The sequence below is a fragment of the Labeo rohita genome, chromosome 14 (assembly GCF_022985175.1).
Source record: "Labeo rohita strain BAU-BD-2019 chromosome 14, IGBB_LRoh.1.0, whole genome shotgun sequence".
Classification (NCBI taxonomy): Eukaryota; Metazoa; Chordata; class Actinopteri; order Cypriniformes; family Cyprinidae; genus Labeo; species Labeo rohita.
The window spans coordinates 23,185,461-23,200,228 of NC_066882.1; the positions used below are offsets into that span (position 1 = coordinate 23,185,461).

The window sequence follows — 14,768 nt, forward strand, 5'->3', positions numbered from 1 at the left end:
CTCTTTACCTAGAATAATGGTGCAATTTAATGATAAATGGAGGAGAAAAAAAATAATGTAGCCCTCTGTGTTCCTCAGTGAAAAAAATGCTGAAATGTTTGGAACAACGTGAGGGTGTGTAAATATTTTTATTCTATTCTAATCTATCTATATATAAAAACACGTAATAGTGCAAGTACACATCACACAATGTGTCATTATATGATGTGTGTACGAGAGAGTGTGTGAACGATCAGCGCCCTAATATAACTGTCTTTAGGACCCAGTTGTTTTTCTGTCTCTTTCTTTGTAGTTATCCCCCCTTTCTTTCTTTCAGGAGAAAAAAAAAATAAATAGTGAGCAGTATGAGATTCAGTAAAGAAGATCTGAGATCACGGCGCGTCGGTGCGTTAGTTAAAGAGAGAGAGAGACGCGGTTGAGGAACAGAGACCCTCAGTGATGCTCATATGCATCTGATATTGTAGTGAATTATAATGGAAATTCATTAAAGCTCGTTCCCGATCCACGTGCGCGCTCTTGAATAACACTCGTGATCCGGTTTCATCGGCTGGGAATAAACTTTCACATTCCGGTTGTTATTTATCAGCCTTTATTCATAAGGACAAAGCGGATCTGGTGGATCACAGGTGGGTGTCCTCTCTATAAAGTGCAGAATTTTGTGTTTCTGGCCATGTGTGTAAAGGATGCTCAGCCATATGTTGCCATTTACATGGAGATCATCATCATCACAGCGTGAGATAGTCACTTGGTCATGGTTTTCTCATGTTATGATTTGAAATGTTTGTAAGGGATATTGATATTCACATCATGAATTGTTACACGCTGTAAATATTAATGAAATGTCTGGGATTCATCATCTAAGATCAGCAGGTGGATACGGACCCCCGTGCGCTTATGGACCAACTTAACCCGTCATCGTAGTGTGTGATTCGCAGTATTTTCCTAAAACAAACCTCAGTTTCTAAACCTGATTTGTGGATTTGTCTTCTTATACACAGGTTTGAGTGGCAGAAATGAGGGAGAGGTTCGCGTTTCATCTTCTCATCTTCGTGTTGACGCTGTTTTGGCACACCAGGTAGGACTGACAGTCTTGACTTCGCTCTTCAAATCGGTTTGAGGATATAAAACATCAAAATAATTGCTATAACCCTAATTTGAGGCTACTGGGATTGACTCGAAACCTCTTGTCCCCGTGCGTAACTGGAGACTTTTACGCGCACGACTCCGGTGGTCACCGAAAGAAATCGCTCCGCTGACAAAGACTGACAAAGATTGGCTTCATGTTTATTTGATGAGGAATAATTAATGCAAGTTTAATTCATGCAAATGAAAGGCCTTTTTTTTTTTTTTTTTTTTTTTTTTTTTTTTTTTTTTTTCTTTGGAGAGGCTTCGGGAAATCGGTGGGTTTTGTACATGAGCAGTGATGAATCCTCTAGGTGGTGCAGAACAGCGTGGAACCGTGAGAAGCGCTTTCTCATTCAGGGGAGGTACTACAGGTGCATAGCTGATTTTTTTTTTCTTTTAATTAAAACTAAAAGCTAAAAACAGGTACCCATTAATACCTAATTACGCACAATGCAAATAAATATTAAACATCCTAATTAAACGTATTTACATCAAAAGTCATATACAAAATGCCTATTTTTGTAATCGCGATCTCTGGTATAGGACTGCCATATCGATTTGTCAATATTTAACAAAATATTTGATAAAAAATAAATGTGTATATTTGGATATATGAATGTAGATGGATATGTTTCTGTCTTATGTCAAGTGGAAAATTGTATTTTGTAATAAAAAAGCGGAATATTTCAGAATACCTGTCATTTGTGAATGACACTTAATAGACTAATCATTAATTTCTAAACCTCATTTCAGAACCTTTTTATAATAATCCAAAATGTCAAATTAGGGGTTTCTAACGATTATAAAATATGAAATACTATGTTTTTTAAGCAAGAAAAGGCTTTTCATAGATACAGATGCTAATGTATCATGGTGAAGGTGACACGTCATTCAAATTAATGTTTATGTATTCTAATCGCTATCATTCTGTGTGTGTGTTTAGATAGTTTTTTCATTTGCAAAATACTGTGGAAAGTGCAAATTGTAGTACCTATGTGTTTTGGAGTGCCCAGTGAGTGTTTTGGTCGACATCTAGCTTGTTTTGATCATAATCAAACAATAATTTAGAAAGTCAACCTTGATTTTGTTGCAAACCCATGATTAAATAGTGACCACATGGATTATAATTACTCTGACACACTCAGCTCGGGTTTACTGCCAATTTAATTTCAACTTAATATGATGGGCTGTTTTCTTTTTTATTCATAATAAACCATCGACTTAGACCCTCTCCTGGGAGTGAACATGGTCACACCGTGCCATACCAATCAATAAACCAATATCATATAAATCTAGATAATGCATGTGATAAGCAACCCCGTCCTCCTGTATGTGTCACAAAGTCGATTCATGAAATATGCTTTACTGGTTTCCACGAGCAGTGAATTCACTCTGAATAACTGGAATCGGGATGGGATCAGATAAACCTCCCTCTAATCTGGGTCACGCATGGATGCGCCCCACGAAAAGAGCGCTAGGGGGAGATTTGTCCTCCAACTGTGGATGAACCGTAAAAACAGAGTGCTTTCTTTAACTCAAAATGGGTCGATATTGTCCCTTCAGGTTCTTGTATGCTCCCCCAGATGGTAAGAGTATGACTGGTTTTAAAGCTGCATAATTAGCTCATATTAAATACTCTCAATATATGTGAGGCTTATGGAGGAATTAGCTACAAATTTGCTCTATAATGAGGTATTACCCCGTGGCAGAGTGCAGAATTATACTACTTTGGAGCGGAAATCATGTTCAGAAGAACTTGCTCAGTCATGTCCATTTATAATCTATGGCTTTGTTCCAAAACCTAGTGAGCTGCCTCACTACTGCCTACATACACATCTGCCTTACACCGCAGCTTCCTAATTGACTGTTTTGGAACGCTCTATGTAAGCAACAACTAAATTAGCTCGACAGCTCAACTCACGAGTCATGGTTGATTCCAGCAGAGTTTTATGTTAGCATATTTCCAAACTAAAGAAGAGATATACAGTGCCTTGCGAAAATATTCATACCCCTCAATTTTTTTTTCCAATTTTGTAATGTTGCTGCCTGAGGTTAAACAGCTTCAAATTACTTTTTCCCACATCAATCTACACTCCATAGACCATAATTACGAAGCAAAAACAGAACTGTCAAAACTTTGTAAATTTATTAAAAAAATAATAATAATAAATCATGAATGCTTATGCAATGGAATCATTTAAAGTTTTATTTTGAATAAATTTGCAAAAACATTAAAAAACATCTCTTTTGGATCAGGAATAGGAATAAAATAATGTTTCAGAATCGTTCATACACACAAGAATTGAACAAATAGTTGTAATCTGGCTCAGTGGAAGATACGAATCATGTCTTTGTGATGGTTTCTCTTGATTATGCTATAATATAAGATTTCTTCACTCTACAAATGGTTGTCAAAAGCAAAAATGCTACAAAATGCACTATTTTTTGTAAGGAAATGCACATGCTCAAACAAAACAGGCACTATTTTTGGCATCGCCACCCTAAAATTTGTAAGAGGCTTCTATCTGATATTTTTAGCCATTTTAGACATTTTCTCTTGTTTGTTATTTAGCTTGTTGCATTCATGCCTGCCATTTGGCTAAAATGTCTCTTTAGAAAGTAGGTTTGGAAAAAATGCACCTACGATGTTTCAAAATGCTTTTTCAATAGTCCGCTCATAGGCTTTGAAAGAGAGAGAGTTAAAGCATTTTAACAGTCAGCTAGCAAACAGATCAAGTTGACGCTTATAATGCATGCATGATTGCTTATGTTAATTAAGCCAATTATGCTTAAGTATGTTAATTATATTCCTGAGCAGCGTTTCACATAAACTTTCCAGTAAGTAGAACATGTGGAACAGAGTAAAAGAACGCTCTAATCACATCACAGCAGTGTTGGGGAGTTAGCAACACTAATATTTCCAGAAAGGAGGATACTTTTCTTAAACGTAGCACATGTAGTTCGACAAAACGCTTGCTGTTTTAATGTTTTGTTGTATTGTGCACAACCAAACTAAGGCAGTAATCAAAGCACTCTCCTAGAATGGGTTTGTCTCTCTCAAACACTGGTGAAGTTGTGTTTGTTTCAGTTAATAGTGGATCTATCTATCCATCCATCCATCCAACCATCCATCCATCCATCCATCCATCCATCCATCCATCCATCCATTTATTTATTTATGTATCATTCCACCCACCCACCTATTTTTGTTTTTTTGTTACATCTGTTAAAATGTTATTTATCATTATGCTTAATTTATTTATTTATTTATTTATTTATTTATTTATTTATGTTTGAAAAATGTTATTTATTATTATGCTCTATCCATCCATTCATCCATTTCTTTATTTATTTAGTTAAAATATTTGTTAAAATGTTATTTATTATTATGCTTCATCCATTTATTTATTTATTTATTTATTTATTTATTTATTTATTTATTTATTTATTTATTTATCTATTTACTCTTCCACCCACCTATTTATGTATTTATTTATTTTGTTTGTTTGTTTGTTACAATATCTGTTAAAATGTTATTTATCATTATGTGCCATTTATTTATTTATTTATTTATTTATTTATGTTTGTTTGTTTGTTTGTTTGTGTGTTAAAATGTTATATTATTATGCTATCCATCCATTCATTTATTTATTTAAAATATTTGTTAAAATGTTATTTAATATTATGCTCCATCCATTTGTTTATTTATTTATTTATTTATTTATTTATCTATCCACCCACCTATTTATTTATTTATTTATTTAGTTTGTTTGTGTTACAATATCTGCTAAAATGTTATTTATCATTATGTTTCATTTATTTATTTATTTATTTATTTATTTATGTTTGTTTGTTTGTGTGAGAAAATGTTATTTATTATTAAGCTCTACCCATCCATTTATTTATGTAGTTAAAATATTTGTTAAAAGGTTATTTAATATTATGCTCCATCCATCCATCCATCCATCCATCCATCCATCCATCCATCCATTTATTTATTTATTTATTTATTTATTTGTTTGTTTGTTTGTTTGTTTGTTTGTTTGTTTGTTTGTTTGTTACAATATCTGTTAAAATTATATTTATCATTATGCTCCATCCATTCGTTTATGTATTTATTTATTTATTTATTTACTTATTTATTTATTTTTGTCTGTCTGTTTGTCTTATCTTTTTTGGTAAATACATTTTCTGGTAAATTCTGTAGTTTTTAATTATGCCTTTGATTCAGTGTTTCATAACATAGCTGTTAAAAATCATTACTTATAGAAGTCATAAAATTGTTTGTGTATTTATTTATTTATTTATTTTAATGTTTTGTTAAATTATTTTGTCTACCATGTATCATTATGAATCGTTCAAAAAATAATTACTTATAAAAGTCATAAAATTGACTAGATTTACCTATTTAATTACATTTAATGCATTTATACCAAGATCCTCATGATTTTCATGTCAGAAAAAATACTTTCTAATTAATTTTCGAAATGATACAAACTGCTTATTTTTCAAAACATCTAAAAACGTTATTGTAGTTAGCTATGTTTTTACTAACCTGCACTCAAAAAAATGATTCTTTAAACCTACTTAATTCAATTATGGACAGTGGTTCCACACAACCAAATTGTTTTTGATGAACATGAATGGAATTTTTTGAATCTATGCAAACTCTTTGTGTTGTGACAACACAGCTGAATGAGGAAGAATTTATGTGAAATAGTAATGTCCAACCAACTCAATTTATTCACTTCCCTGTAACTTAAACCGGTTAAGTTTAGTGAACATGTTTTGGTTTATTAAAAACTGGCTAAATATGTTTCACTTTATCAACATAAGGAAGTTTGTTTCAGACAACTCATTTAAATTATGGACAGCGGTTCCATCCAATTGGTTCTAGTTACTTTAACTAAATGATTTCAAGTTAAAGTTACTCCCTTCAACAAAGCATTTTTGTGTGATTATTTTGCAATGAATCACAAAAGACAAGATGTCACAAATTATCAAGTGTATTTGTTAAACAAGAGCAACAATTACAGTTACAACCACATTACAAAATTACAGAAATATTAAACTACTGTCATTTTCTAATTGGCATATAAAGGTAACCAATCAAACCTTAATCCAGGAACAGGAACTGGCTCCAGAAATAACTTCTGCAGTACTCCAAATGTGTACCTGATTTCAGGAGTTCAAGTTTAGTCCATATATCAGTCCCAGCAACATGTTTTTCATAGGGTTTACTGCTAAGGTCCTGAAGAACTTTATCTTCCAACACTCCAACATCTGCTGTGCTGTCTTCAATGTCTGCACCTTCAAATCGTATGACATAGATTCCCATGATTCCTCTGGATCACCTCCTGAGTGTTGCCAACGTCTGTATCCTAGAGAGGATATTTAAAAGAATGGAGTACTCAAATTCTTAAATTTACTGTAAATTCTTAAATTTACCTTAGCATTTATCATCCTTGAAAATACCAATAAATAAATAAATAAATAAATAAAACAACTTACCATATACTCCATAATAACACTGCTAGTGTCTTCATTTTTCTTAAAAAAAAAAAAAAAAAAAAAAAAAACACATTTGAAAAATGTCATTATTATTCTGTCTGATCATTTCCTTACGGGAAATACAGGCAAGATGTCCAGATGGAATTCTAACTAACATTACAGTGGACAATGAAACTATAACAGTACTGGACCAGATCAGCACAGAAAGTCACTGTCCTGCAGAGTTTAGCAATATTCCCAATTAAAGGGATAGTTCACCCAAAAATGAAAATTCTGTCATTAATTACTCACCCTCATGTCGTTCCAAACCCACAAGACGTTCATTCATCTTCAGAACACAAATTAAGATATTTTTGATGAAATCTGAGAGCTTTCTGACCCGGCATAGACAGTAATGCAACTGAAATGCTCCCAGACCCAGAAACGTAATAAGGACACCAGTAAAACAGTGTAAAAATCAGTGGTTCAACCATAATTTTACAAAGCAGTGAGAATACTTTTTGTGTGCAAAGAAAACAAAAATATTGACTTTATTCAACAATTCTTCTCCAAATTACGTCTTCTACCATTATCGAGAGTACCTCTTTGCATAACGCATGCATGTGATTCTGCTGACGTAGAACATGTATGTGCTGGGCCTTGTTTGCTTGCAGAGGAAAGCAATGTGCATGCATCGTGATACTCTCCATAATGGCAAAATACGTGATTTGGAGGAGAAGAATTGTTGAATAAAGTAGTTATTTTTGTTTTCTTTACCCATAAAAAGTATTCTTGTAGCTTTGTAAAATTATGGTTGAACCACTGATGTCACATGGACTATTATAGCGAAGTCCTTACTACGTTTCGGGGCTTGGGAATATTTCAGTTGTGTTGATGTCTATGCAGGGTCAGAAAGCTCTCTGATTTTATCAAAAAATATCTTAATTTGTATTTTGAAGATGAACGAAGGTCTTACAGGTTTGCTAATCAAAGTCTTACTAAAAGTTCCAGGCAGGGGTGTTGGAGCTAAACTCCAGAACACTGTCTCTCCAAGAGCAGGTTTGACACGCCTGCCTTGCTTTAGAATGTATTGTTTTTGGGAAGTTAATGTATTCGCAATATCTGTCAGTTTACAGTAATACCATATATTTTATATTTACTATATTAATAACCCAATTCTTATTATATCTGTCTTTTTTGTTAATGCCTATGACCATAACCCTAAAACTCAGTGGCTGGTGAGACAATGTTTTAAAGGGGTCATCTGATCCAAAACTCACTTTTACATGTTGTTTGAACATATATGCATGTTGGCAGTATGTGTACACAACCACCCTATAATGATAAAAATCCACCCAGTGGTATTTTTTAATCATTATAAGTAATATGCCTTTTTTCAAATCAGGTCATTCTCAGCTTCTAGTTGGTGTGACGTCACACCGATCAAGGCCGCTCCCACATTAGTTGATTTACATGACCGTCTTATCTTAGACCTGCCCTAAATGAGCTGAGTGAGAGCTGAGAATAGTCTGACCACCATTATTGTATTTAAAGGAACATGCAACAGAATGGCCCACTCTGAAAAGGGCTGATTTTGATATGGTAAAATGGGTGTTTTTTACACTACCACTGAAAAATTTTAACAAAAGTATGCTATGGACTTCTCATTAAGACTCTAAAGAATCATATCAACAGCATCTGATGACCCCTTTAACATGATTACAAAAGTTTTTGTTGAGTGTAGCTGTTCTTACCTGTGTAGTGGGGACCAAGAGGGTTTAATGCTTTGTCCAAGGACTCTTCTTCGGTTTGCAATCATCTTCATAAGTTTTGCAGTGTGGATCCACCCATTGGCAAAGACAGCTGACACTAATGGACCTATGGTTATTCTGCACAAATCTGTAAACACATGAAGTACAATTTGTTACAAGAGCACCCATATATAGTTTAACAGCAAAGACAAATTCAGTGATCAAAAGATTTGTGTGATTATTGTCATGTATATTATTCCAAAAGGGTGGACATGATCTGGAGCATATTTAAAGTCATAAAATGACTGTAAAAAGCATGATTTATAGTTCAGGCACAGCTTTTCACAAAAACATTAAGTTTATAAAATGATAAACATCACATTTCTGCATTCAAACCATTTTTAAGAAAAAGAACGAGTTAAAAGTACCCATTAAATACACACACACACACACACACACACAAACATATACATATGAAGAGTTCATTTGCAAAAACAAATAAATCAGTTTTTATTAATATTCATAAAACGTTTTTTATTGTAAGTGTGTTGTTTTTTTTTTTTTTTTTTTTGTTTTTTTGTGTTTTATTGTGCTAGTTAGCTGTATTTTTGAGCTATTAATATTCATTCAAAATAAACCAACCACAGTTTGATTGATATTACTTGGAATGCAGAATAATTATTTAAAAAAAAAAAAAACAAAAAAAAAAAAAAAACAGTTATCTGTTCTTGCAAATTAACTCTTAATATATACAAATATACACATGAACTCTTCATATACACACACACGCACAAATACATGCATACATAAATTTATTAACATATAACATATCAATATATCTTAGTGTCTTACTTGTTTAGATTTCTAGAAGACACATCAGCTTCTTAACCATCCACCAGTTCACACTGACAACTGCGTGCATTCCTCTAAAAGTGAAAATGCAAAATACCCTTATTACTTTTGTTTATAAAGGATGAAAAGGCAATACAGCGGTTCACTTACCTTAGCCAAAACTTTTTTTCTCCGTCAGTAAAGTTGTGCCATTCCTTCATTTCGCCAAAATTAGGCAGCGATGAAGAAACCCGTGATCAAACTCATGCTGTTATAAAAACGAATAGCAGATAAAATGTTAAAAGTATGCAGCAGTCGAATGTGGCAACATTTGTACTTGCTTTCGTGCTTTAGCTAACGCTAATTTTACTGGGACTTGAGTAGCCTAGAAAGAGCAAAGGAAGGTTTTATTTAACTGCCTATATATCATTAATAAGACGGAAAAGCACTCATTTTAATATTTCGCCGCATCCTCTGTTCCACAAGCACACGTACAAATACACTAACGTTACAGTCCATATGCGCGTTCACATCCCAACCGCACGAAATCATCTATTAACGGCGCAATATACCAGTTACACTCGTCTGCAAAACAACACTAAAAGCATACTAAAACACTTACAGAAATTAAAGACTTTGACTTAACACAAAGAAGTCTTTAGATTTTCTTACCTGACTGGTACTTCTAGCTCCGACGCCATGATACACCTCCTTCGCGCCGTCTTCATAAAATGCGTTGGAAACGTCATATCCGGTTTTTTGAACGGCGAAATTAAACCGTTTACGTTAGTTTAACGATTGATAATCAAGTAAAATGGAAACTTAAACAGTTTAAATTAATAGAGCTCAATACAATAGTGTTTTGGTGGAAAAACAAATACACTTGTGTTGTTTTAACAATAAATACCTGGGTAAAATTAACAGTGGCACAAAACCATTTTTTTAAAAGTGTGTGTTGCAGCCTACTGCTTTTTAGAGGTAAGCTTGACTGTAGTGCTTACTTCAAAGCAGCTTCCTCAAGCCTGACAGCTAAAATGAATCTCAAAGTAAAAAAAAAAGAAAAAAAGATTTAAAATTTCATTTGAACCTTGTGCAATAATTCTCATCTTAGATGAGAGCTGTAACTCACAGCGTATGAAACTAGGATCATTAAAGTGCTAAAAGACGTCAAGAACATTCAGGTAATTCCTCATTTCACTCAGCCTGCAGTTTCACCACCCTCGTTGTTGAAGTCTTTGAAGTGTTTCCTATGCTGTTCGTGAGACTGTTAAGTTCACACACACTCTTGACTTTATTGTGTAGGTCAGTGTCTGCAGATGCCACAGCAGATGCCTTCAAAAATAACATCACCCTGTTCACACGCATCCTGGACCGCCTGCTGGATGGCTACGACAACCGGCTGAGACCCGGACTGGGAGGTGAGCTCGTAGTGGCTAAATTAAATGGCTTGCTTTTGATATCTGCTGTTCTTCAGAATCGAGTTTATCTTTCCTCAAGCGTCACTACATCTGTAGCATAATGGATTTGAACAAAAGCCCTGAGAATTAACCTTCAGTGCATTCGGATCTAGTTTATCTCTAGCGGTTGTATCAGCGTAGTTTGTGTCTGATGTTGTGATGATGAAGGCAGGAACACATTATAGTGCTTATGCTGACAACAGAAGTACATTAGCCCAGATTAAAGAGAGATACTGAGTACCTGTTTTTATTGATTTGTGTGGTCATGTACACAGTGCTATTATAAAGCAGCTCTCTATTGACTGGCATAAAAGAAGGCATTATTCAAATGTTTTGTCACTACTTAAGTGTCACTGACATTTTTCCATTAGCGGATTAGTTTAGCTAACAATATGCAGGATTTCACTGAACCTTATGGATTTGTCTGTCGCTGTAGTCATTCATCCCAGGCGTAGAAGGACTGTGAGCTCACAGCAGTATCATAGAAGAGAAAATCACAAATGAAAATCTCTTTAATGTCTCCTAGACATCAATGAAATTAAATCTTTCGTTGAACTTCTTTTTTGAGAACAAGACCTCTAATCTCACTTTTGTCTACTCTGGGGTTTTAGAGGAGATTACAATGTCTTAAACTGCGGTCTAAAATCAGATCTCATGAACTCAAACATTTCTCATCACATTCTTTCGAGACCAAATGTTCTGAGGTGCTTTTTGCCTTCTTGAACGGGTCAGTAGTAGTAGGGATCAGTGGTGTTCGGTGGTGTTCTGAAATGAGGAGGTAAAGTCAAATGTAAACTCATGCTCTAGTCATATATTTCTGGTTAAAGGAAACATTACTTACACTAACAGAAAAAGAATATATATTCTCAATATAATATCGAACCATTCTGTACAACATCCACGGTTCAATACGCGCTTGTGAATTGCGCTTTTTCAGTTTTGCATTTAAATAACTTCTTTGTTTTATTTCTCTTGGAATTTGATGTATGTGTGCCCACGATTTCACATGCTGAAATGAGGATAAGCCTTTCTGAACCTGTTGTCCAACAAAAGAGTTATAAAAACAAAAGTTATAAAAAACATTATAACTTGTTTTTAATTCACAACATCAGGCGAGTGTTTGAAATAACTTCCTTGTGTGATCTGATGTGGATTCTTAACACAGAATGAGGCAGACAATAAAGTCTATACTCATATTCTATGTATGCCAATTAGCAATGGCTTATGAAAATACACGAGATGGCTTGAAGGACACAGATAAACCATATATTATTGCAGACGAGTGTTTATTGTCCTTACATTTCATCATTCAAAATGTTTAACGTTATATCTTGTTTTTATTCAGCTACAGCAATAGCGATGCCTTTATAGAGCATGGGAATCTACGTCACTGCACATTGCATTCTGGGTAGTCGCCGCCATGTTTTAGGACACGCTACATAGCGTATGACAATAAACACAAATCACTAGAGGAAAAAACGACTTAAAATATTTTTCAAGAGCTCAAGAAATCATACGGCCGCCTTCTACGAGCTCATACGAGCTCAAGAAATCATACGGCACTGATATATCTTGCCAAAAATAAACACACCATAGCTTGATCTCAGCCAGTTGATCATGGAAGTGAACCACCGCTCTGCACATTTTGTGTATCTCAGATGTCTGTTCTGTTCAAAAGTAAGTGCCCTGCGAACTTTAAATTCTCCGCCCTGTGTGTGCAAAGTGTGCAAGACATGAATTTAAATTGCATTTATTTACAGAGGTATATTATGTCATGCTTCTCTAGTAAATTTAGTCTGTGTGTAAAGAATGCAGGAGGTGGCATAGTGCAAATCCATGAATGAATATTCCTAAGTAAAGTAAACACTGATGTATTTAATCATATATTATATCGCCTTAATTTCATTAAGGGATGAAGTCCAATAGGTTTTACTGGACTTAAATTAAGCAAATGCACGATTTATTACAAAGAGCTGCTGAACAGTAAATCACACGAGTTGCTTTATGAACAACGACAGTGATCGCAATGAGTCATATCACAGATTAAATTACATTTCCAAACGTGTTATTCATATAGCGTGAGCATTTACAAATTCACGTGGATTGGAAATTATGAATCTGTAATTAATAATAAATACAAACGACAAAGCCAGATTTTGAAGTTGTTTATTTTTTATTGAGCTGCTTTCGCCATTGTGTTGTTTCACGCTGAAAAGATCCGTTCTCCACTTTTATGTCACAGCAAGCGTTCTCCATTCTAATGTGTTTTTAAATTTACAATATAAACTTTGACATCTACCTCCACTATTACCCAGTCTAGACTGTAGTGTCCGTGTCCGAAAGTCCCAGAATGCTGTGCGTTGATGATGTCACGTTCCCATACTCTATCCATATTAAAGAAGCTGGAACGAAAGGTAATCAGTGATACTTCTTTGACGCATATGTGGATTTTTTGCACGAGGGCGATCTCTGGTGTCCAGTATGAATGAAACCAGTTCTATTTTGTGTAAAAAATGGAAAAATAATACCTCTCTCAAAAGAAAAAATAAGCAGATATACACTAAACCATGCTTTTTCCAGTGTACAGAGGTTTACAGCAGTATTTTGTTAATTTGTTGCAAAAAAAAAAAAAAAAAACACACTGAAGTGGCAAAATATCAGAACTGAACCAAAAACCGTGGTTAAAAACCGAGGTACGTATTGAACCGTAGACTAACTGTATTGTTGCATCCCTAACATATATATATATATATATATGTATATATATATTCATGGTTAAAATAAACTATAAAATATATAAAATAATAAATAAAATAAAATAAAAAATATTGTTACATTAACAATTTAATTCTATTACACTGTTATTTCTTCTTACAATGTAATTTCTTCTATTTATTAAAGCCAAGTATGAATCTCATCAAGTGTTTTAAGCATATTACATTTATTCCAAAATAATAACTCAAAGCAGTAACAATTTAAACTATATATTTTATTTGTGAACTTATGTTCAGCTGTTCTTTCTAATTGTCAACTTTTAGCTATTTTTTTAATTTTTACGGATCATCAGTCATCAAAGCTCTGTAAATATTGGTCACAGATGCAGAGATTTACTTGCATTTTCACCAAGCTGATTACTCACTAATAACTCCCACAGATTATGTTTTAATGCCATTTTAAGTCTTATTATGACGTAACTAAGTGGTTATAAGCGTGTGAGTTGTTTACTTGGGTTTTTTTTTTATTAGTCTTCCCATTAAAGCCATATTATATTGTTTATTTAGACTGATTTCTGAATGCTGAATGCGCATGAACGCAAGAGGCGGGATTTATAGCATAAACCAGTTACCCCCCCACCAAACTCACCGCACACTTTAGGGGGTCTGTTAAAACTCAATGGACTCAGGGGAGGCAAGAGAGACGTCGACTCCCGCTGTAACTTTACCTGCTGGTGTCATTGTTGTACAATGTTTTTTTTAGAAAAACGTTTTTATAAAAAGTGTTTTATACACTTTTTAATGTTACGTTTTGTTACACTGGTGTTGTTTTATTTTTGTCCTACGAATATTTTTCTCATCAAATATTTTGAGGAGGCACTACCTCCCTTGCCTTCTCAGAGGAAACGCCCCTGGTAGGGATTCTGATTCATCCTAGTAACTTGGTTCATTTGAATTATTTGATTAGTTTAAATCATTTGATTAATTTGAGTTGCTTTATTCATTTGATTCATCTGAACAGTTTGATTAATTTAAAACTGTGATTAATTTGATTAACCAAGGATATTCATCCAACTAATAAAACCAGCAATTAGAAATCTGCCTGCCAATTTAAATTTTAGATTTGAAATTCAATGTTTTATCTTTTAAAAACTTTTTGAATTTGAAGATCAGGGTAAGTTTAACTTATTTTGTCTTCTGTAACATGTAAGTATCTTCTGTAGCTTCTGAAGGGCAGTACTAAATGAAGATGTAAATTTTTCTTAATTTTCTTAAAAAAAATTTATATCTTCATTCTGATCAAAAGTTTTCACCCCCAGCTGTTAATACATTGTTTCCTTCTTGAGCATCAATGAATGTTTGAACCTTTTTTAATACTTTCTTATGAGTGTCTCAGTTGT

The 14,768-nt window shown here is 33.7% G+C and overlaps 1 protein-coding gene and 1 long non-coding RNA gene across 2 annotated transcripts in view; one reads left to right on the forward strand and one right to left on the reverse strand.

Moving 5' to 3' along the window:
• The first annotated feature begins 327 nt into the window (after nt 1–327).
• LOC127175991 (gamma-aminobutyric acid receptor subunit alpha-2) overlaps nt 328–14,768 on the forward strand; it is a 91,459-nt gene continuing 77,018 nt past the window's right edge. The window contains exons 1-3 of the mRNA XM_051127383.1: nt 328–626; nt 999–1,075; nt 10,500–10,615. Of these exons, the coding sequence (XP_050983340.1) occupies nt 1,014–1,075; nt 10,500–10,615 (178 nt within the window). The 5' untranslated portion in view covers nt 328–626; nt 999–1,013. The remainder of the gene's footprint in view (nt 627–998; nt 1,076–10,499; nt 10,616–14,768) is intronic.
• Nucleotides 8,270–9,958, reverse strand: LOC127175999 (uncharacterized). Its single transcript, XR_007829053.1, has 4 exons — nt 9,870–9,958; nt 9,369–9,465; nt 9,219–9,292; nt 8,270–8,514 (listed from the first exon to the last, which is right to left on the reverse strand). It is a non-coding gene; the product is annotated as an uncharacterized LOC127175999 (long non-coding RNA).